The 22,775-nt window shown below is 47.4% G+C and overlaps 1 protein-coding gene across 1 annotated transcript in view; it reads right to left on the bottom strand.

Moving 5' to 3' along the window:
* The window catches only part of LOXHD1 (lipoxygenase homology PLAT domains 1), a 151,861-nt gene extending 129,322 nt beyond the window's left edge, over positions 1 to 22,539 (bottom strand). Inside the window, exons 1-4 of the mRNA XM_028479943.1 lie at positions 22,413 to 22,539; positions 15,876 to 15,990; positions 8,978 to 9,058; positions 6,886 to 7,070 (exon numbers count right to left, since the gene is read on the bottom strand). Coding sequence (XP_028335744.1) covers positions 6,886 to 7,070; positions 8,978 to 9,058; positions 15,876 to 15,990; positions 22,413 to 22,539 — 508 coding nt within the window. The remainder of the gene's footprint in view (positions 1 to 6,885; positions 7,071 to 8,977; positions 9,059 to 15,875; positions 15,991 to 22,412) is intronic.
* Positions 22,540 to 22,775: the final 236 nt, after the last annotated feature.

Below are 22,775 nucleotides of genomic sequence, written 5' to 3'. Positions count from 1 at the left end.
ATATATATGGCCAAATGATTTTCAACAAGGGTGCTAAGACCATTCAATGGGGAATGGTCTTAGCACAGTCTTTTCCACAAATGGGGCTGAGAAAACTGAATATTCACATACAAAAGAATGAAGTTGGAACCTTACCTTTCACCATATACAAAATTTAATTCAAAATAGATCAACAGCCAAAATGTAAGAGCTAAATCTATATCACTCTTAGAAGAAAACATGGGACAAAAGCTTCATGACATAGAATTTGGCAGTGACTTCGGATATGACACCAGAAGCATAAGCAACAAAAGAAAAACTAGATAAATTAGACTTCATAAAAATTTAAAACTTTTATGCACCAGCAGACACAAACAGCACAAAAGGCAGCCCATGCAATGGGAGAAAATATTTGTAAATCATGTCTGATAAAGGGTTTATATCCAGAAATATATTCTGGATAGACTCTTACAACTCCACAAAAAAACAACCTGATTAAAAAATGGGCAAAGGACTTGAATGGACATTTCTCCAAAAAGATATACAAATGACCAATAAGCACATGAAGAGATGCTCAACATCACTTATCCCCAGGAAATGCAAATCGAAACCACAGTTGAGATACCACCTCACAACCATTAAGATGGTTATTATCAAATATAAACAGATAAAAACCCCAGAAAATAACAAGTATTGATGAGTGTGGGGAAAAATTGGAATTGCTGGTAGGAATGCAAAATGGTGCAGCTGCTGCGGAAAGGAGCGTGGCAGTTCCTCAAAAAGTTAAACATAGAATTACCATATGATCCAGTAATTCCACTTCTGGGTATATATCCAAAAGAACTGAAGGCAGGAACTCGAACAGATATTCGTACACCAATGTTTACAGCAACATTATTCACAATAGTCAAAAGGTGGAAACAACCCAAAGGTCCATTGACAGACAAATGGATAAATAAAATGCGGTCTATACATACAATGGAATATTATTCGGCCTTACAAAGAAAGGAAATTCTGACACATGCTACAATGTGGATGAACCTTGAAGATACTATGCTAAGTGAAATAAGCAGTCACAAAAGGACGAATATTCTATGATTCCACTTATATGAGGTTCCTAAGTAGTCATTTTCAGAGACAGGAAGAAGAATTGAGGTTACCAGGGGTGGGGGGAGGGGGGTGGGAATATAGAGTTCTTCTTTTTTTTTTTTTTTTTTTTTAGCGGTATGCGGGCCTCTCACTGTTGTGGCCTCTCCCTTTGCGGAGCACAGGCTCAGCGGCCATGGCTCACGGGCCTAGCCGCTCCACGGCATATGGGATCTCCCCGGACCGGGGCACAAACCCGTGTCCCCTGCATCGGCAGGCGGACTCTCAACCACTGCGCCACCAGGGAAGCCCGGAGTTATTCTTTAATAGGTACAAATTTCAGTTGGGGAAGATGAAAAAATTCTGGAGATGGATTGTGGTGATGGTTTCACAACAATGTGAATGTACTTAGTGCCATTGAATGTTGCATTTGAAAATAGTTAAGATGGTAAATATTGTGTATATTTTTCCACAATAATTTTTAAAAAGAAGCAGGCAATGGAGTCAGGGAGGCCCTCTGCATGCTGTTCTGATGAGGCCCCATCTGAAACACAGGGTTCTAGCTTGGGAGGCACGTTCTTGAGGGGCAATGATAAACCAGGGCTGCTCAGGAGCCAGGATGGGGATGAGCCACAAGAGGAGAGGCTGAGGAACCTGGGGGTGCAAGCCTGAGAGGAGAGAGACCTGTCTTCCTACAGCCGAAGGGCTGACGTGAAAACCTCCTGTGCCGGGTGAGGGGAGGTCTGAATCAGACTAGCAAACATCTCAGGGAGACTCAGGGGGTTTAATTTCAGGCTGACCCTTCCGACAACAAGTGCCGCTCAGCAGTGGGATGGGTTGCACTGGGAGGTGGGGAAGCATCCCTCACTCAGGAAAGGCTAGATTTAAACCAAAGCTGGAGAAGCAACTGGCGGGGATGCTGTGGAAGGATTCCTGCGACAGCAGGAGACTGGGCCAGCTGACCTCCATGAGCCCCTCGCTCTGATCCCTCAGGCTCTGATCTGTCAGGTGCCCTTGGTCTTGCCCTGTCCAAGGGGCAGACAGAAGGCACATTCCACCAGCAACTAGTAGCCCTGCCTTCTAGTCCCAGCTCTGTCAGTGATTGGCTGTCTGATCTTGGATGAGTCACCACCTCCCGGGCCTCAGTTTACTCATTTGTGTAATTAACACCTGCCTGCCTTCCCTTACCCCCACCCCGAGAAGTGTGGCAAGGACAAAGTGAAGCAAAGACTCATGAAGAGGAGAGCCCAGATACCTTCACAGCCCTCCTCCCCTCCCTCCTGGCCTCTGCCTTCCCCTTCTCTCAGAGCAGGTCTGCTAGTGTTTCCAAGGATGCAGTTTACAAACCACTGGTGGTACGTGGGATGCTAGGGGTGATACATGAGGCTTATCTAATGTTGCATATTTATTTTAATATGCGCTAATTATCCTTGATATTTGTAGCAAAGGATAACAATAAAGTTTTTAATGATAGCGATATCGACTTTCTTTTTAAAATATACTTGGGCTTCCCTAGTGGCGCAGTGGTTGAGAGTCCGCCTGCCGATGCAAGGGACATGGGTTCATGCCCTGGTCCGGGAAGATCCCACATGCCGCGGAGCGGCTGGGCCCGTGAGCCATGGCCGCTGAGCCTGCGCGTCCGGAGCCTGTGCTCTGCAACGGGAGAGGCCACAGCAGTGAGAGGCCCGCGTACTGCAAAAAAAAAAAAAAAAAAAAAAAAAAATATATATATATATATATATATGTATATATACTTACGAGTTAATGTAAGTTCTAAAAAGTGAGTTAAAGAAGAGTAATAATAACAAAAGTGATATTTGAATAAAGCAAAAGTCTTGAAGGAGGAATGTGAGTGTCTGGGATTTGGGAACCCCAGATGGATTGGGGAGATATAACAGCCTGGGCCCCCAGGCCCCACCAGCATCCTCCCAGGTCTGGTGATCAGATGCAAAGAAAACCAAAAGACAAAGCCTTTTTGGTTGGTCCTATTGCCTGGTTTCCTTAAGGTGCCAGATTTTACCAACCGATTGACAACTAAGAAATAGAACTAGGTTCTTGGATCCTCCATCCACATGACTGTGAGCTGGTCGACTTCTACCTCCTTCTTCTTGAACCTGCTGTCTCTGTTCATACTCATGCCAGTGGCTCCATGAGGAAGAGGACAGCCCTGACTCAGCCATTCTCCTCAAGGTGGTAGGAACATGTTGGGTCCCTCCCCCAAAGTATACTTAAACAGAAGCCTAGAGAGGAAATGCCAGGCTCTGTGCCACGTGGCAAGGGTGATATTCTTGTCCAGGGCAGCAGTTCCAGTGCACCTCGGCTTAGCTTCTGCACCAGGGAGGGCAAGCTCCAGGCACTTGTGTCTTTAAGCATGATATGCGAGATCCCCTGTAGAGGAACCATCTAGAAAACTAATCAAGGCCCAGTCCCCTCCACTCCACTATTATCTGCTGATCACCTTGGTCAAAGGGTCGGTCTGTCAGCCTGGAACACCTACCTTCCCTGAGGAGCTGGAATGAAAGAACGTTCCAGCTGATTATTAGCCAGAACTTTGGGAGATGGCCCTTGGGGGTGGGGAGAGGGGAACAAGGGGAGGAGGGCATGGAATGCACAGTGAAAATGCCCCCTTTCCTCTCTCCTCCTTCTATTGTGGCCCACATCCCACATTTTGAAATATTTTTACCGTCAAACTACGAATAAAGAAATAATTATCTTCCCCATTTTGATGATCAAAGACCTCCCAACACCAAATTAGTATAATTCCAGGTGAAAAGAAAAGAAACTTAACCTTTTGTTTACCAGTGCAGTCCCTGAATATTTGAAGATCATGTTTTTCGTTCCCTCTCCCAGAATCTAGCCTGGAAATACTAAAAACCCAATGCCCCCCAGCCCATAAAGGAGCAGAGCGCCCAGTTAGGCAACCTGATTCAGAGACTTTAAGAAAACACTACCCTGGACAGTTATTGTGGAAAGTTGGGGAACCACTGAGCTACATTCATTCTTTCTCAATGGTGATTTTCAGAAGCTCTTCTCCTAACAGTGGAGCAATGGATTTTCATGTGACTGAAGCAGAAGGTTGGATAAGGAGCTAAAAGGAGGGAAAAGGCCAAGAAAGGGGAAACTAAGAGAACAAAAGAGAAAGATGGCAAGCTTGACAATTTGCTAAGGATTGAACCTGATAAAGAGACTTGATCAAGGATTAAAGTGCTTAAGGTCTATAGGAGAATTGGTGAAATTCACCCCAATAGAAAAGACAGGCACAGGGGGCATGGGCAGACAATTCACACACACACACACACCACACATGGCCAATAAACATATGAAAATGTTCAACCTCACCAGTAATCAAAGAGAGAACATTGAAAAGCTCCTTTTCCAGAATGGCCATCACCAAAAAACCTACAAACAATAAATGCTGGAGAGGGTGTGGAGAAAAGGGAACCCTGCTACACTACAGGTGGGAATGTAAACTGGTACAGCCACTATGGAGAACAGTATGGAGGTTCCTTAAAAAACTAAAAATACAGTTACCATATGATCCAGCAATCCCACTCCTGGGAATATAACTGGAGAAAACCATAATTCAAAAAGATACATGCACCTCAATGTTCATTGCAGCACTATTTACAATAGCCAGCACATGGAAGCGGCCTCAATGTACATCAACAGAGGAATGCATAAAGAAGATGTGGTATATATATACAATGGAATATTACTCAACCATAAAAAAGAACGAAATAATGCCATTTGCAGCAACATGGATGGACCTAGAGATTGTCGTACTGAGTGAAGTAAGTCAGACAGAGAAAGACAAATATCATATGAAATTGCTTATATGTGGAATCTAAAAAAAGCGGTACAAATAAACTTGTCTACAAAACAGAAGTAGAGTTATAGATGTAGAAAACAAACTTACAGTTACCAGAGGGTAAGTGGGGGGAGGGATAAATTGGGAGATTGGGATTGACATATACACACTACTATATATAAAATAGATAACTAATAAAGACCTACTGTATAGCACAGCGAACTCTACTCAATACTCTGTAATGGTCTATATGGGAAAAGAATCTAAAAAAGAGTGGATATATGTATACATATAACTGATTCACTTTGCTGTACACCTGAAAGTAATACAACATTGTAAATCAACTATACTCCAATAAAAAATTAATTTAAAAAAATAATAAAAGCCCCTGTTCCCATCCAGGTGGGAAATTAAACAATACTACCAGCTGTTGGCAAGGTCGAGTGGAGTGGGTGCTCTTGCACAGCTGGTGGGACTGTGCACTGATGGGTCCTTTCTAGCACACTTTGGGAATACCCATTAAAAGCCTTAACCCTGTGTATTCTATCTGACCTAGAAATTCCACTTAGGAATTTATCTTAAGGAAAGAATCATTTATCTGTGCAAAGATTTAGGTGTATTGTTCATAATAGTATTATTTATAATAACAAAAAATTTAGAGGGGGAACACAGTATAAATGTCCAACCATAAAGGATTCAATGAATAAATGATGGTATCTCCCTACACCAGAATGCTACAGAGTCATTACAAGTAGGGGTGTTGAGTGACATTTAATGGCTTAGAAATATACATGCTCTAAAACAGGAGATGTTGTAGCAGCCCATCCTTTCAAACTATATATTCATAGAAAAGACTAGAAATAAGTGCGCAAAAATTTCACCCGTGATGTTTTTCCAGGTGATGGGATTACAGGTATTCTTCTTATATAATTGTGTTTCCGTATTTTCTAAATTTTCTGCAATGATCAAATTTGGCTTTTGTAGTAAAAGATGGATAACATATCTTTAAAAAAAGAATCAGTGAAGTTGCAGGTTATTGTGATGGGGACAACAGAGGAATGGGGCAAGTGTTCAAGGTCAGCAGGGAGGTGGGAGATAAGAGGTAGACAGAGAAATTGAGAGCTGAAGTCCATTGGAAGAGAGGATATGTTTATGTGCTCAGCTGGGGTGCAAGAGCCAGTGGCACTTGGAGACCACTGGGTACATGCTGGGAGGTGAAATGTGTTCTACTGGGTGACCGTGGGAAAGTCACTTCTCTCCTCCTGGCCGCCAAGTTCCTTTCCCCTCCGATGGCCCATGACTCTGTGCAGGCAGGCTATTATGATGATGGTACCCACATGTGATGTCCCCTTATTTGAGAAGACAAATATGTTCAATAATGGGGTGAGGTGAGGTCAGGACTTTAGGTGACAAAGGAGTGATAAAATAGGACATGAGATACAATGTATATTTTTACATGCTTTGATCCCCTGCCTCCCATTTTTCCTGTAGAGCTAAAAATGACTGAATTTAAGGATTTGGGCCAAAAATGTACTTGAAATAGGTTGTTTTACTCCTCATAAAATCAGGAGGAGTTGGGGGCAGCAGGATGGAACTCTGGAAGCTGTAGATTGCGATTCACATCCACCACGCCCCCCTGGCTGGAACTCACCTTCCTTGGTCATCAGAAGAAAAGCTAGGGAATAGGAAGACAGGGAAAACTGCCTTTGAACTCAGAGGGAACACTCCATAGATACATACTCATCAACAAAAGCTGTTGAAAACATAGGGTACACTCAGGGCTGTGCCCATTCCTCCATCATGGCTCCAGGACCTCCTGCATCTCCCACTTCCATGAGCCCCCAGAACTTGCTCTTGGGAGGGACCCAAGGAAAAGCTGGGGCTTCCCCTGGGCCCTAGACAACAGGAAGAGGTGGCAAGGGGTGATGGGGCTGCCCAGAACAAGGCAGAGGCCTGGGTGAGCCCAGTGCAGGCAGGGAGGGATGGCGGGCAAAGCCAGCCTGGACACTGACCTCTGGGCATGTCCATGGGGTTGAAGCTGGCCAACAGGTCGCGACACCACTGGCGGTCACCCTCCACCTTGCTCAGCCAGTTGTTGCAGTTGAAGTAGTAACGGAGGTGAGGCCGCTTCATGTCGGTCACAATCACACGGTCCAGGTACCAGCTGGCGTTCAAGCCTGTGTTGTCATGCTCAATCCTGGTGCAGAAACAGACACCCACACCGTCACTGGCAGAACAGAAACGATGCCGCTTCCATACTGAAATACCCCAATGTTTGTTCCAAAGAAAGGTTTAATCATTTTGATGTTGTTGTTACTTTACCTCTCTGACCTCAGTTTCCTTATCTACAAAGTGGGGACTCCTTGCAAGGTGGATGAGCTTATGAATGAATGTTGCATCGTTACATTGCCCACAAGGAAATATTGCCTTCCATGGAAAATCCAGGATTGCTAAGGCTTGCGGTGGGACCATCTTGAGCTTCCCCTCTCTCCCTGACTCCCAGACCCACACCCCCATCCCAGATACTCAGTCCCACCACCCAGAGGATCCCCCATGGCCACATAGACTGGTGTTGCCCCATAGAAATATCACATGAGCTTCATGTGTGAGCCAGATAGGTAATTTTAGATTTTCTAGTAGCCACACTGAAAAAGAAAGACACGGGTGAAACTAATTTTAATAATATATTTTGTTTAATCCATTTATCATTTCAGTGGGTAACCGTGTAAACATTTATTAATGAGCTATCTTACATCCTTCACTTCCTACTAGTTTTTCAAAGACCTGGTGTGTTTTTGCACACACAGTGCATCTGGTTTGGGCTAGCCACATTAGAGTGATCAATAGCCCCGTGGGGCCAGGGGCTACTGTGCTGGGCAGCAGAGATCCAGACTCTTCAAAATCTGGCCCCCATTATCTTCTGCCACTTCCTGTAGTCCTCTTCATCCTTGGCGGTCCAGTTTTCTCTTTGAGGCCCAGTTTCTTCCCCAGAGCTTGACCCTTGGACGACCTCACTTTGCACCAAGCATCCCATCACAGTGAGGCCTTATAACTTGCAGGTCTTAACGGGACAACCACAGTCCAAGACAACACACACATGGATGACACACATGATATACGCAAGGCTGCATGCCTTTGCCTGGCATGGAGCCTGGCACATAGTGGATCTCAGCTTAGTGGTTGCCTTTCCCACACACTGACACCTTCTTCCCGACCCTCCCCCATAAGAGCCCCTTCCGTGTTCATAACCCCCTTTCCCCACACAACCGGTGCCAGGGCCCTCATAAGTCCCTTATCTTCCCAGTAAAGAGAGTTCATGGCCCTTTATTTTCTAGTGGGAGGAAAAAGAAAAAACAAGGACTGAATGGAGGCAGCATTTCCCTTCCGTCCAGGCCCTCTAGTCTGGGTACAGTCAGACCATAAGTGATCTTGACACGCTGGCAAATGGGCATGACTTGATTGGGGGTGGTAGTAGGTGGAGGGGGGCAAAAAGGGGCAATTGAAGACTGTTCCTCAGCAACCAGGCTGGCAGAGTTATCCCTCCCCACGCATTCACAAAAACTCCACCAGAGAGAGCAAGATTAGGGGAGGTCTCTGTCAAAAGGCATCCTGCGATGTGGCCTGGCATCTCTTAACACTCACTGGGCGCTTACTGTAGGCCAGTTAATATTCTAAACACTGACCCATTGAGTTCTCACTAACTCTAATGGTGCCCTAGGAGCTGGGCACCATTATTACAGACAAGGAAATTGAGGCTTGGAGAGGAAACCTTCCCAAAGTCCCACAGCTGGTAAATGGCAGGGCAGAAATTTGAATGAAGGCAATCTGGACTGAGTCTACTAATCACTTTGTTAGGGTTTTTCAGAGCATATTTCCCAAGTGTGTGAAAAATTGTCTCAAGTTGTCTTAACCCAAAGAAGTGAAACTCTAATGGGCAAATTTAGGGCACAATGACTCAGAGTGGGAGGGAAAGATTTGGGCCTTTGGTCACCCCTCAGATGACGTCAAGAGAGCCATCAACGCCCAAAAGTGTCAGTAGTGAAATCAGTTCCTATTCTACTTGCCTTCCTCTCACCCAACCTGGTCAGGGGGCCAGGTTCTCACCTGATTTTGTAGATGAGGCCCACATTATTGGTTCTCACCCGGAACACATCGATGTTGGCTTTCTCAAAGGCAGATTCGCTCCTGCAATGAAGGTATGCACAGTTAGCACAGACCAGCACTTGGCTCACAGGCCCTGGAGGAGAGCCAAAGGCTGGCATCCTCCTACTTCCTCCACCATCCCACTCCAGGAAGTGCTACTGGCAGCCAATCCCATTCTGAGATTCCTTTCTGACATGGTTTGGAGAGGTGGAGGGCAAGGATGGTTAGTATTCATTCCTTGCTTTCATGCCCAGGTTCTTATGGGATCCTTGCTATGTGTCATTAAGGCAAGTGTGGTGGGCAACATTAGCCCCCTTTTACAAACAGGTAAATTGCTAGTTGGTAGCAGAGCTGAGACCAGAGCCTGGCTCTCCAAAGTCATGATCCAATGCTCTGTGGTTGCTCTGGGTTGGGAGAGTGGAGGAGGAAGGAAGGTGTGATAAATGCCATGGTGCTCTTAGCTCTGCAGGCCTCCTGGCCTCTCCTCCTCACCTGCCTTGCTCTTGCTGGGAAGAGTTGCAATGGCAGCCCCAAGTGGATGCAAACCTTGGGTGGTGGGCCATGGTCCTGCCATTGCAAGGAAGGAAACACTCAACCCAAACCAGCGACCAGGGAAGTGGGGGCAGTAAGGGAATGCATATCTGGCATCCCACAGATGGTGCAAACAGAAGCAAGTGCACCTGAGATGTTTCTCAATGAGATGCCCAAGCAAGTCCAGACTCGGGAGCGTCCTAGCATCCATCAGCTGAGACACAGGAAGGCTGGAGCACCGAGGCCTCTGGGAGTGGGAGCCTGAATCTCACGTGGACATCTGCTCTGTCCTCTGTGTAGGCCAGGACGCCCGCCGCTTGAGCCCAGGCCTGCTTACAGCTCTTCCTGCTCCCACAGTGAAGGCCTCACAGGGCTGAGAGCTGTGGACCTCTCTCAGTGCTCCCGGCCAGGGCTTTCAGCACCAGCACACAGCCCATGGGAAAAGAAAAACGCAGAAGATATGTCTGTTTATTGGCCATCATGTGTGTCAAAATAAAGAGGGAGGTGAAAGGCCTTCTCCCCAAGGCAGCAAAGGCTCAGACTCTCTCAGTAACAGAAGGCTTTTAAGGTTCTAGAGACCCAGAAGCTGTGATTCTGCAAACAGACCCTCTCCGGCAGACAGTCTGGTCTGGGGAGATATTTCCTTATGGTGGGCACTTCATGAGACATGGGGCCCAGGGCCCTCCTAAAGCAGTGCAGAGCTCACAAAATCAGGTGAAAATGTGCACCGAGGTCGCCTTGTCAGGGAGAAGAGCCCCCAGTGGTGTAGCCCAGGGAACAGAGTGGGAGGAGAGAGTGGCGGGAACTTCCGGGTTTTGCTGGAGTGAAAAGGTCCGTCCCCAGGCTGGCGACGTGGACCTGTCAGAATCTCACGTCCAAGGGTGAGTGACAACATGGCCTGTATTCTGTTGCAGAGTCAAAGCAGTTGTTAAATGACTTGCAAATCACATGAACATCGATTATGTGCATCAGGACTGTGTGAATGGGAAACAAGGAAATGAATAAGAGGTATTTTCTGTTTCAGTATACAAGACAAAGAAATCGATTTTTAGAATAGACGGGAGTCTCTATATCATATAAATGCCCTACAAAGCAGTCACCCTGGGAAGCTCTGTGATGGAATATTATGCAGCCATTAAAAATCCTATTGTGAAAGAGTATTTAGTACAACAGAAACAGGTTTATGAAATAGGCTTAAAAGAAAAAGCAGGTTAAAAATAGAATGTATAAACAACAACCAATACAAAAAGGACACCAAGTTCATTAAAAAACAATAAAGAGGGGGGAGGATTTTTACAAAAACATCATGTCTACATAATAAGACTATTATGAAGTGCTGGTTATTTATTCTTGTGTTCATTTTTTTCAGTTTTCTGAAGGGAGCACATCTTGTTTTCGTAATTATGAAAAAAGCACAGTCCCCTGTCTCAGAAACCCCCGCTCCATCCGGCCCACAGCTACTTGTGGTGAATTCTTCGGAATGAATTTGAGGTTCGCTGGGCTTCATCTGCTGAGGGTGCATGGAATTTGGGAAACAACCAATGCCAATGAGTAGGGGAAGAGGAGGGTGATTTGGAAAGGAAAAGACAAGGTGTGATTTGGAAGGAAAGCAGCTGGCTTTTTAGGGTGCTTCTCATAAGAGTTCCAGCTCCAGCAGCTGTATTCAGCAAGAGGTGCTCCACACCTTCAAAAAGGCCCTGTGCACGCGACCAGGTGGAATGTGGATTGGCACTTTCCAGAGTGTTTGTTAAATAATAGACCATGCTGCTTTACAGTCACTCAAAAAAGAAATTTTAAAAAGCGAGGTGGGGCTTCCCTGGTGGCGCAGTGGTTGAGAGTCCGCCTGCCGATGCAGGGGACACGGGTTCATGCCCCGGTCCGGGAGGATCCCACATGCCGCGGAGCGGCTGGACCCGTGAGCCATGGCCGCTGAGCCTGCACTTCCGGAGCCTGTGCTCTGCAATGGGAGAGGCCACAACAGTGAGAGGCCTGCGAAAAAAAAAAAAAAAAAAAAAAAAAGCGAGGTGGAAGAAGGGAAACGAGGAGGAAAGGGTTGCCAGGATGGGCAGAAGGTGTGCTCCACGCTGTCTCAGGACCACACTGGAGCATCCAGGGCATCACAGGATGTGACGCAATCATCCACAGTGTTTACAACATGGAGACCAATATCCTGGCGGACAAGAGCAAAGCCTTCTGCATTGCAGGGGTCTCTCTTCAGAGAAGGGAAAGCAAAGGACTGCAGAGACAGGGCTCTACAGACTCCCTCCTCTCAGGGAGGGGGCAAAACAATCCCAGATGAGCTCCAACCCCAGCCCACTTGGGGTCAGACTCCAAAATCCCCCCTTCCAATAGGTCAGAATGCAAATGCTGGTGGGTTTCAGAAAACTGACTGAAAGCAGTGTGGAAACAGCAAACGACAGAGGTCCCTGGACAAAGAAAATTCAGAAATAGACACTTCATATTTCCTTGTGGGAGATGGCAGGTTTTCCACGGCTCCTGGTCAATCCTCAAATGCAGGACACAGCTCCCTGCCCGTGCCTGCCGTGCCACAGGGATCCCACCCTTTCCAGGCAGCACAGGGCATTTTAGCTGCCCCCTGGGCAGAGCCAGCAGGCTAAAATGCCAGGATTCTACCACACTCGCAGTTGGTGAATTCTCAACAGGAGAAACGTGTTCCAGAAGATACATGAGATGCCATCCTTTTGCCATATCCTAAACATGTGACTCATTGTTGAGGGTGGTCCTGGGGAAGGGGGCTTCCTCTGGGATCCAGAGCTGTTGGCACTTCGCTAGTGTGGAGGTCAGGGCAGAGGTCACCTAGCAGGGGAATAGAAGTGAACGTGTCCCACTCTTTGCTGCCTAAGAGAGGGTCCAACGTGTGCCGAGGAATTTAGACCCCAGACCATGAGGGTGGGAACAATCAGCATTTTAACATCAGGCACCGAGGTTCTTCTTGCAGCAGGAATTGTTTTGTATCGGAGAATAAAAATTGCTAATAAGCCACCCGGGAGTAGAAGGTAAAGGCCTGGGACAGAGGAGAAAGGCCACAAGAAAGAGTGGAATTGATGGGAGAGAGAAGAAAGAGGATGAGGGAGAGGCAGGAGAGAAAGGTGGGGTGAGAGACACGGCCAGAGGCTGCAGAGAAAGGGGTTGGGGAGAACTTCCTGGAAGGGTGGTGGCTTAACTTTAAGACCTTGGTGCGGGCAGGCGGGGGGTCTATCTAGTATTCCATTTTAAGTTGTCTGTGTTGCTTCTATGTGAACTCTGGCACCCCGAGTTATCAGTGAAGTCTGTTGCACACCAAAATGCCTTGTAGTTGGTGTGTGTGTCCGTGTGTGCATGTGTGTAGGTGTGCATGTGTGTAGGTGTGCTTGCGTGGATGTATGTGTGTGTGTTTGTGGTTGTAAAACAAAGAAAAGGAGCTCAGTTCCAGTTGACACAGGGGTGTGGGTGTGGGTTTGGGGTGACACAGTGTGGCAAGGAGGGAACAGCAGCAGACAGTGAGAGGAGAGGAGATTTCGAGACCCGTGGGCATTCTGAGCTAGACCCCAGGGACTGCTGAGGGTGAGGGCTGGGCTGGGCTAACTGCATGTAAGTCTCACAGAGCTCGGTGACCTCCGTGGCCGTCTGCATGTTGGTAACACGGCAACCTGGACTTCCTCGGAAAGCAGTGCTCCCCTCCCAGACTCGAGATCTCCATCTTGAATTGGAAGGGTCTCAGATGGTGAGGATTGTGTCTATGCGATTCTCTTTATAGGCAATTTCTCGGGTCTTGCAGCAGCCAGACTCTGGTCTCCTCTTTCCCCGTTTATCCTGCTCTCCGCGGTCAGATTAACCCTTCTTGTCTGCACAGTACGTCAAGCCTCCACAAGGCCTTCTCCAGTCTGGTCCTCCCCTGCCTTTCCTACCTCCCTCCTCTCTGCCCCGCCGTGCAGCCGGTAAGTCCCCATCCAGCCCCCATTGGTCGGCAGTGTCCCTTGTGGTCTCCATACTTTTTCAAGCTGTTCCCCCCTCATCTAAAATACCCTCTTTCTGCCCCCCCTCTATGAGTCCTTTTCACCTGTCGAGGTCCAGATCACATATCCTTCCCTGTAAAGTCCTATTCTAGCCACACCGATACCAAATCACTTAGTGAGCTCTATTTGCAAAGAGCTGGGATAGGTGCTGCAGGCACAAAACAGACCTCCCATCATCCTCTGGCTCTACCTATGCATCACCTCTCCAGCCTCTCCAAGGACATACAGCTGATGCTGCAAACGTGCCTGTATCCCTGAAACTACCCATTTCCTGCGGGCTCCTGAAGAACCCTCTGGATCAGCTGGATTGGGATCCTGGCCTAATCTGTGCCCCCTGATGCCCAGCTTGGAGCAGGACACTGATACAGGAGAGAACCCCACCAGAAGACCCATGGAGTAATTGGGGGCAAGTTGATTCCCACATGCAGGCTATCTCAGAGAAGCTGGCTGCCTTTGTGTGGTTTCAGAACCACCCGGAGCCCTGCCGGCTCAGTCATGCCTGAGACCCTTCTACCGTGACGCAGCTTTCCTTCCCATTGAGAAGGAAGGCTGGAACTCAGACTCCCAGGGGGAGGGGACACAGTGACAGAGCTTCACATGGGGTTATAAAAGTTGACTCTGGGGACCTTCCTGAGAAGGTGTTTTGACAGAGGAAAAAGGTGAGGGGGGAGAGTCCGAGGATCCAGGTGCATGAAAGGAGGAAAGCCAGTGAGGAACCACCACAAGAGGGGAAATGGCTCTTTTTGTTTAAAAAAAAAAAAAAAAAAAAAAGACAGGCTGGGGACTCCAGAAATGAAGCTGGCCAACTCCCCAGGGTCTAGTGGCTTCTCCCTAGAGGGGTGCACTCCGGGGAGAACACATGGCAGAGAGGATGGACATTTCATGTATTCTCTTTACCGTGCCCACAGCACTGGAGAAAAGGGCTTCCACAAGCGAGTCACTCGGCAGTGTAAGCAGTACAAGAAGGCGGGTACCCTGTTCTGCGGAAATGGACAAAATAGGACGTTACGACTGCCTCAACGCTGCCGCATTTACACCAGAGGTTGCCTTCAGGGTAAATGTGTTCCACTGGGCCTGGTCAGTCTGCTAAGCACAGAGTTTGTGGATCTCCTGGCCTGTGGACCCACCTTTCTACTGCTTCGCCTGCCGCCCCTGGAGGTGCCAAGCTATAAACCCCAGAGGTCACACCCTGGAACCCCAGGAGGCCTGCAGGGGAGTCTCCCACACACCTTCTAGGGCCACGGGGTCATGTGCTTGAGGAAATGTCTGCATCAAGACCCTGGGGTTTGAGGACCAGCTTTACCATCAAAAGCTCCATGACTCAGAGCTGCTCACCACTCCCCTGTAGGCCCCAGATTCCCCGTGAGCAGGTTGGAATAGATTTAGTTGTTTTCAAATTTTTCTTGGCTACAGAACCCATGGTGCATAGAGAATCTGACTGAGAAACTCGGTGGATATGATAAGCATAAGTCAAGCTGCTCCAGGGAGAGGAATGCTAGGGTATTGGGAGCCCAAAATGAACTGACCAATCCCCTGTTCCACTCAGCACAGGGTGAAAAACAGCTGCCCAGGCCACCAGTGAGGTCCCTGGCCATCTCTGGAATTCCATGATTCCGCTAGAATGTTGCCACGTGTAGTAACTGTGTGTGCACATGTGTGGTGGGGGGGGAGGGGAAGGAAAGGAAGAGACAGCAGCCTCTGCTCTCAATGGGACACAATGAAATGGAGGGCACAAGTGTGCACACACACACACACACACAAGCACATCTACACAAACACTGACTTGAGTGTGCGTTAATGGGCAGGCAGGTTCAGTTTGATGCTGGTCCCAGGTGAGACGTAGGTGCAGAGCATTTAAGCTCTTGGCTCCCTCACATGCATGACCTTGTCCCCTCTTCCCAAAAGTCCTGTGAGTTTGGTAAAATGAGGATTATCACTTCCAGATGACATATGAGGAAGCCAAGGCTTTGGATGCCAAGAGATTTGACCAAAGTTATATGGCAACAAAATGGTAAAGCTGGGCCTAGACCAGGTTTCTTGATCCTGAGGGCTTATTCTCCCACATCAAAGGACAGCTACTATGAATTCTTGGGAATTCTGAGATCCAAAGTAAGCATTACTATACACAAAAAAATCAAGAGAGGAGCTAAGGAAATCACTGGGAGAGGCCTGGCTGGCACGTGCTTGGTTGCTAGCAAGGCCCACGCCACTTAATACATCTGTGGACACACCTGTCTTCTCTCATGGGTTCCAGAACTTTATCAACCCCCACTAACAGCCCAGGACCCCACCAAGGTTGAGTTGGTACTCACTTGCTGGTAAGATGGAGCTTGGGAGAGAGCCCATTCTCTCCAAAAATGGTGATGAAGACATTGGCATCGGTCCCTGCGCCACGAACATCCCCCGTGGCTGTGACCACCTCGTACACTGGAGGAGGAAAGAAGACAGACCGCAGGCTCAGAAGAAAGCCCAGAATCCTACGTGGGCTCGGAGAAGCCACAGCTCCTGTCGGATCCACAGGGAGATGCCCAGCCACAGAGCACGCTCTGGACCCCTGCTGCAACCCGCGAGCCTCTGAGCCAGGGTCAGACCCACACCAAGCCCTGCTGCGAGACCACAATCTCCCACTTAATGCTGCACATTCATTTTACAGGTAAGGAACCTGCAGGCAAGGGCACAAGCCCAGGTCACACAATACACAATGTCAACACCAGAGCCCAGCCCAAGGCCTCCCAATGCATGTCTGTGATCTTTCCAGCACAGCACATGGGTGCCATCCTAGCCAAGACCTTTTCAGAGCCCACCCCTGGCTCTCACCTTTCTCTCTGCCCTCTACACAAGGCTGCCTTTCAGGCCTCACTTCCTGTGACCTCCTGGGTGTTGCCATGGCAAACTCAGGATAACACATCTTAGTGGGGGGGATGCAGAACTTTGCCAGTGAGTCCCTGTAGGCAGGGGCACTGATTTCCCCTCTCTTTGTTCCCTTGAAGCTTGTTCTGTTTGCTGTTGATGTCTTTTCTTTTGATGTCCCTGGTTCTGATGAAGGTCCCCGTGAGGGGGAGAAAGGAAGCAGTACATTTGCGTGACTCCCTGTCTCTTGTGATAACCAAAGCCTTCATTCTTCACAGTCTACACCACAGGGATTTCTGATCGGCAAACAACTCCTAGAGCCCTCCCTGAGGTAACTCCAGGACCTGAAGTGTTGCCCATATGGTTTGCACATATACAAGGATGTTTCCAAACTGAGTGTTCATAGGAAAATGACCAGCATGGTGGAAATTCTAGAACCACATCACATGAGAGAAGACATATAGGCCTGGAGATGCGTGGTTTAGAGAAAGGAGTCTGGGGTATGGGAGAGGGATAAAGAAACTACCTCCATAGCTGCCCCAAGTGTACAGACCTACTTCTCAAATAGGACACTAACCATTAAAAAATGATAAATTAGACAGTTAAAATTAAGACCATCAAGAGAATGAAAAGGCAAGCCACAGACTAGAAGATATTTGGAATGCACACACAGGCATCCCACCATAATACCTTGTTTTATCACAAATCCCTTTATTGTGCTTTACAGATATCGTGTTTCTTACAAATGGAGGGTTTGTGGCAACCCTGTGTCAAGCAAGTCTTGTCTATCGGTGCCATTTTTCCAACAGCATTTGCTCACTCCTGTCTCTGTGTCACGTTTTGGTAATTCTCGCAATATTTCAAACTTTTTCATTATTATTACATTTGTTATGATGATCTATGATCAGTAATCTTTAATGTTACTATTGCAAAAAGATTGACTTGCCGAAGGCTCAGACGATGGTTAGCATATTTTTTAGCAATAATGTGTTTCTAAATTAAGGTATGTACATTTTTTAGACATAATGCTATTGTACACTTAATAGACTACAGTATGGTGTGAAACATAACTTTCATATGCACTGGGAAACCAAAAAATTGGTATGACTCGCTTAATTGTGATATTTGCTTCATTGCTGGGCTCTGGAACCGAATCCACAATATCTCCGGGGTCTGCCTGTCGCCAAAAAAAGGACTCACACTCTGAAAATGTAAAGAATTCACACAAATCAGTAAGAAAAATAAAGACCACAACAATTGCTTTAATGGGCAATAATTTGTTTTAAAGATAAACATACACCTACCATAAGACCCAGAAATCCCCCTTTTAGGTATTTACCCAAGAGAAATAAGAACATGTCCACACAAAGATCTGCACACAAACTTTCATAGCAGCTGTATTCATAATAGCTCTAAACTGGAAAAACAACCTAAATGTATCAACAAGTGAATGAATTTTTAAAAGTGTGGTATATCCATACAGTGGAATCCTACTCACTGATAAAAAGGAATGAACAACTGACACATGCAATACGGATGAATCTCCAGCACACGATGTGGAGCAAAAGAAGTCAAACACAAAGCACTACACCATATGTAATGCCAGCTATGTGAACTTTAATCTATTATAACAGAAAGCAGAGCATGGTTGCCTAGGGTTGAAGTTAGGGGGAGTTGCCTGGGAAGGGGCACGTGGAACTTTTGAGGGATAATTTAAATGCCCTATGTATAAATGGTGCTAGTGGTTACATAGATGTATACATTTGTCAATACCCATCAAATGGCACATTTAAAGTAGATTCATTTTATTGTTAATTATATTTCAATAAAGTTGAAAAATGGGCAAAAGACTTAAATAGGCATGTCATAAAAGAGGATATCCAAATGGCCATTAAACACAGGGAAAATGGCTCAGCGTCATTATTCATAAGGGAAATGCAAATTAAAATTACCACGAGACACTACATATACCCACCAGAATGGCTAAAATTAAAAAGGCGGACAAATACTAAGTATTGTCAAGAATGTGGAGCCATTGGCACTCTCATACATTGCTGGTGGGAGTATAAATTGGTACAAGCCCTGGTAACTAAACATAAGCCCACCCTATGACTCAGTGATTCTACTTCCAGTTATAAATCCAAGAGAAATGAGTGCATGTGTCCGTCCAAAAATATGTACAAGATCTGTAGCAGCTTTATCCATAGTAGCTAAAAACTGGAAATAACCCCCAATTCCATCAACAATAGAATGGTTAAACAAATAGTGATATATTTATAAAACGCAGTAGTACACAAATAATAAAAAAGAACAAACTATATAACGAGTCACAACATGGATAAATCTCTTGGATATAATGTTGAGTGAAAGAGAAGCTAGACACACAAGAAAGTGTGTACTGTGTGATTCCATTTATATGAAGCTCAAGAGCAAAAAACTAATGTATGTGGTAGAATCAGGAGGGCCATTACCTCCGGGAAGAAGAGTAAAGGAGCTTTCAGGAGGTCAGAAATGTTCTGTGTCCTGTTCTGAATGGTGGTTACACAAGCACGCACATGTGTAAAAATTCATCAGCTGTTCCTTTTTGAGTTTTGTGCTATATATATATGTTACATATATAATATATATGTGCACATACATATTATATATATTCTATAACGTGCTGTATATACACATATAATATGTATATTATTCTTCAATTTAAAAGTTTTAATTTAAAAAGTTCAGACAGGGGCTTCCCTGGTGGCGCAGTGGTTGCGCGTCCGCCCGCCGATGCAGGGGAACCGGGTTCGCGCCCCGGTCTGGGAGGATCCCACGTGCCGCGGAGCGGCTGGGCCCGTGAGCCATGGCCGCTGGGCCTGCGCGTCCGGAGCCTGTGCTCCGCAACGGGAGAGGCCACAGCAGAGGGAGAAAAAAAAAAAAAAAAAAAAAAAAAAGTTCAGACAGCTGAAGAACTATCTTAGAGAAGACAAATATCTCATGCAAGACACAAAACTCTGTCTGGTCCAGCGAGGAGGGTCCCAACTAGTAACATCCCCTGGTCAGCACAAAGAAGAACTGTCAACAGCAACTAGGGTTGCTCCTAGCACAGAGCATGACAAATAGGAGATGCTCGATAAATAATTACATGGATGAATGAATGAAAAAACAAATGAATGAATGAAACAATCAATGAAATGAATGTGGACTATGGAAGTAAATTGACCAGTATGTAAACCTCAATTCTACCATACTGGCTGTATGATTTCAACCAAATTTCTTACTGAGATTCATTTTCCTTATCACCGAAAGAGAGAGAATTTCTTCCTTGAAGGATTAGCATAAGGATTAAATCAAATAAAACAAAGTTTTCAACTTTCATACTCATTGACCCAGCCTAGTTCCACTTCTGGGAATTTATCTTACAGACACTCCTTCGCAGTTGGATGAAAGGTATACAATCCCTAAGTGGTAAACTGTTACCATCATCACATCACCAGCATCACCTGCATCATCATCTCCATTGCTGTCACATCATCAACATCAATATCATCTTCAACATCACTACCATCATCTCCATTAACAACATCCCCAAGAAGGAAGGCTGCCTTGGGAAACTGTATTCCAACAGACGCTGGGTAGCCCCCTGTCTGGGATACAGGAGAGAAAAGGGCCCCAGGGCTAGAAGCTTGTGCAGGATGACCTCTGAGGTCCCTTCGGATCCCAGATTCCGGTAGGAGTCACTCTCTTCCCCTCACGGGCCCCGTGTTAGTCAGGAGGTAGACCAGTGCACCAGCCTCAGCCTACCCTCAGAGCATGGAGGGAGCTGCTCTCCTTCCTCTGGCTGTTGGTAAACTCCAGTGTAGCCTGGAGGCGACCTGAGGAACAGAGAAGGAAACCTAGGCCTTCTCCTCTTCCTTCTTCTTCCCCATGACACTGATCAAGATTCTCCACATAATGCAAGAACCCAGCGCTCAGAGGGAGTAGGCGACACATCGTTCTAGAACAGAGAGCGTAACAATGACAGCGCAGGTAAAGTTCAGCAAGTGACTACTGTCAGAATCATACACATTTATCGCCCAGTCCGGTAGCTGACTGCGGAGTCAGTGGGTCTGTGTCTCTTAGAAATGTCAGCATGGCACCCACCCTGGCTTGCTCTTCTCCAGCTATTTTTAGCAGAGTCAAGATTGGACAGTACAAGAGTAAGGACCAGCCAGAACAGCAAGATTCAAATCCTAACTCTGTTACTTACTAGCTTTGCGATCTTAGGCATGTTACTTAACTTCACTGTTGCCTCAGTTTCCTCACCTGAAAAAGCAGATTTTAAGAACCCAACCCACCTTGTTGGGTTGTTGTGAAGATTAAACCGATCCACGTGGGTAAAGTGCTCAGCGTGGTGCCTGATGCAATGAATACATGATTCTACGGAACAGCATCGTGACCTGAGGTGGGGACTTGGGAACCGTTGAAGTTCTTGTGCCTCCTGCTTGTGACCTTGTTGAAATCACGTCAGTTCTCGGAGCCTCAGTCCTTAACCTGAGACTAATCACACCTGCCTTGACTGTTCTCGGGGGTCTTGAGGATTCAAAGTGAGAATGGAAGTGAAAAGGCTTTGAGAAGGGGAAAAAGAAGAGGGAAGCTGTGAAGGCTCGCATAGTCACACTAAGGCAGGCAGAACCCATGAACAGAAGCGGACGGGATGGCGGCTATGAGAGGTTTTCGGGTGCTCTCACCAGCAGTCTTGTTGGCTGGGGCAAATCACCCCAAAGCTGAGAGTATTTGTTATGGGTGCTGCCCGCACATCTAGCCTCAATGCCCCTAGCCCCACCAGACAGAGCTTGGAGCCCACGTGCTGAGAAAAGGCAGCAATACCTCACTTGTTCTAGGTCCTTCTTTCCTCCCCACAATACCCACCTCCACCCCAGAAGGCGCCCAGGACACCACACCGGGAAAGGGGCCTCAGCAGAGTCCCAGCCTCATAGTACCATAGCAGCGACCACCTTCTCTGAGCCTGGGTCTGTGCCGGGAGCTGGGTTGGGAGTCAGGACAAATAAAGGAGGGGCCCCCACTCCCCCGCACAGAGGTCAGGATGGCTGAGGCCACAAGCCCAACAGAATCGGATATAATCAAGGAACTCCCAGCAGACAGGAATTAAGGAGGGCAAACAAGCCCATGGCAGGCACAGAGCAAGCATTCGATTCTTATCTGGTGAATGAATGGGGGAGTCTGGTGCTTACAGGGAGTAGTGAGCCAGTTTAGAGGAAGTGCTGAGAATTTAAATGACTTCAGGGACCAGGCAGGCAGCATTGAGGAGTAAAACAGACCTATGATGATAAAGTCCGCTGCCTATGAGCATTCACAGTCAATCATATTTTTTTTTAACTGTAAAAGTAAAACAACACCAACGAAAACAGCAAAGCAAAGAAAAAAGCTGTCTGCAAAAGCCAACACTGGCTCCTAGGTCCCCAGTTCACCCCTTCTCTGATTTCCCTGACAAGAAGGTAGAGCATTTCTAAGCAGCTCCCATACACCCCAGAGGAAGGTGAGATTAGATGGACTGGGCCCTGGGTCCAAAGCAGCAACTGTCCTCCCCATGTGGGTCAGGGCCATCGCCTTGCAAAGCCCCAGGCCCTCACCTCCATCGGCCGCAGTGGGCAGCGGCCCCCAGCCCCTGCTCGGCACCCGCTGAGTGACCAGATCTCTTCCCACAGGCCTCTGCACAGCCTGAAGCAGGCCACACCTCAGAGACCAGGCGGGAACATGGCTTCTGGGACGTGTAGGACCTGGAGAGTGTGGGCGCTTCGGTTCTAATCTATTCTGTGCCAATAACTCTATGACCCTCGGTACAGTGGAGGCCCCAGGCTACCCCAAGGGGATGTAGTATAGACCCAACAGGATAATCCGCGAGAAAGGGGTTGGGTTGGAACCTAAAATCCCTCCCTCAAAACCAGGGACAGGATGGTAGGGGCCACACCGCCCCTGCCTGTGCCCCCCAGCCCGCGGGCCAGGACCCCGCACACCTCTGGCCTTGTAGTATTCGTGCTCCAGTTCCTCTTCGTCATCTTCTGAGGCGTAGTTCAGCAGCCCCTGCTCATACAGGGCTAGAAAGTCGATGTCCTTCTTTCTCTTTTTCTTCTGGGGCATCATTTTGCCGGCTCTCCCTTCCTGCCACTCACTGGCTCACGGTGCCCACACCTTTGCACCTCCTTGGACCCCTGTCCCTCTCACCTGGGGCTCCCGTGCACACACCTGGGTGGGCCAGAGCCCACACATGCCCACAGAGCTGTCCTGCTGCCCTCTCCTCGCTGGCCCCTGAGCAGAACCTCGGTGCTTTATCTCTGCCCTTCCTGACTCTGGCCCCCTCCTCTGCACCTGCCGTGGGG

The sequence above is a fragment of the Physeter macrocephalus genome, chromosome 19 (genome assembly GCF_002837175.3).
Source record: "Physeter macrocephalus isolate SW-GA chromosome 19, ASM283717v5, whole genome shotgun sequence".
Lineage (NCBI taxonomy): Eukaryota > Metazoa > Chordata > Mammalia > Artiodactyla > Physeteridae > Physeter > Physeter macrocephalus.
This window is presented reverse-complemented; position numbering and strand designations above follow the sequence as displayed.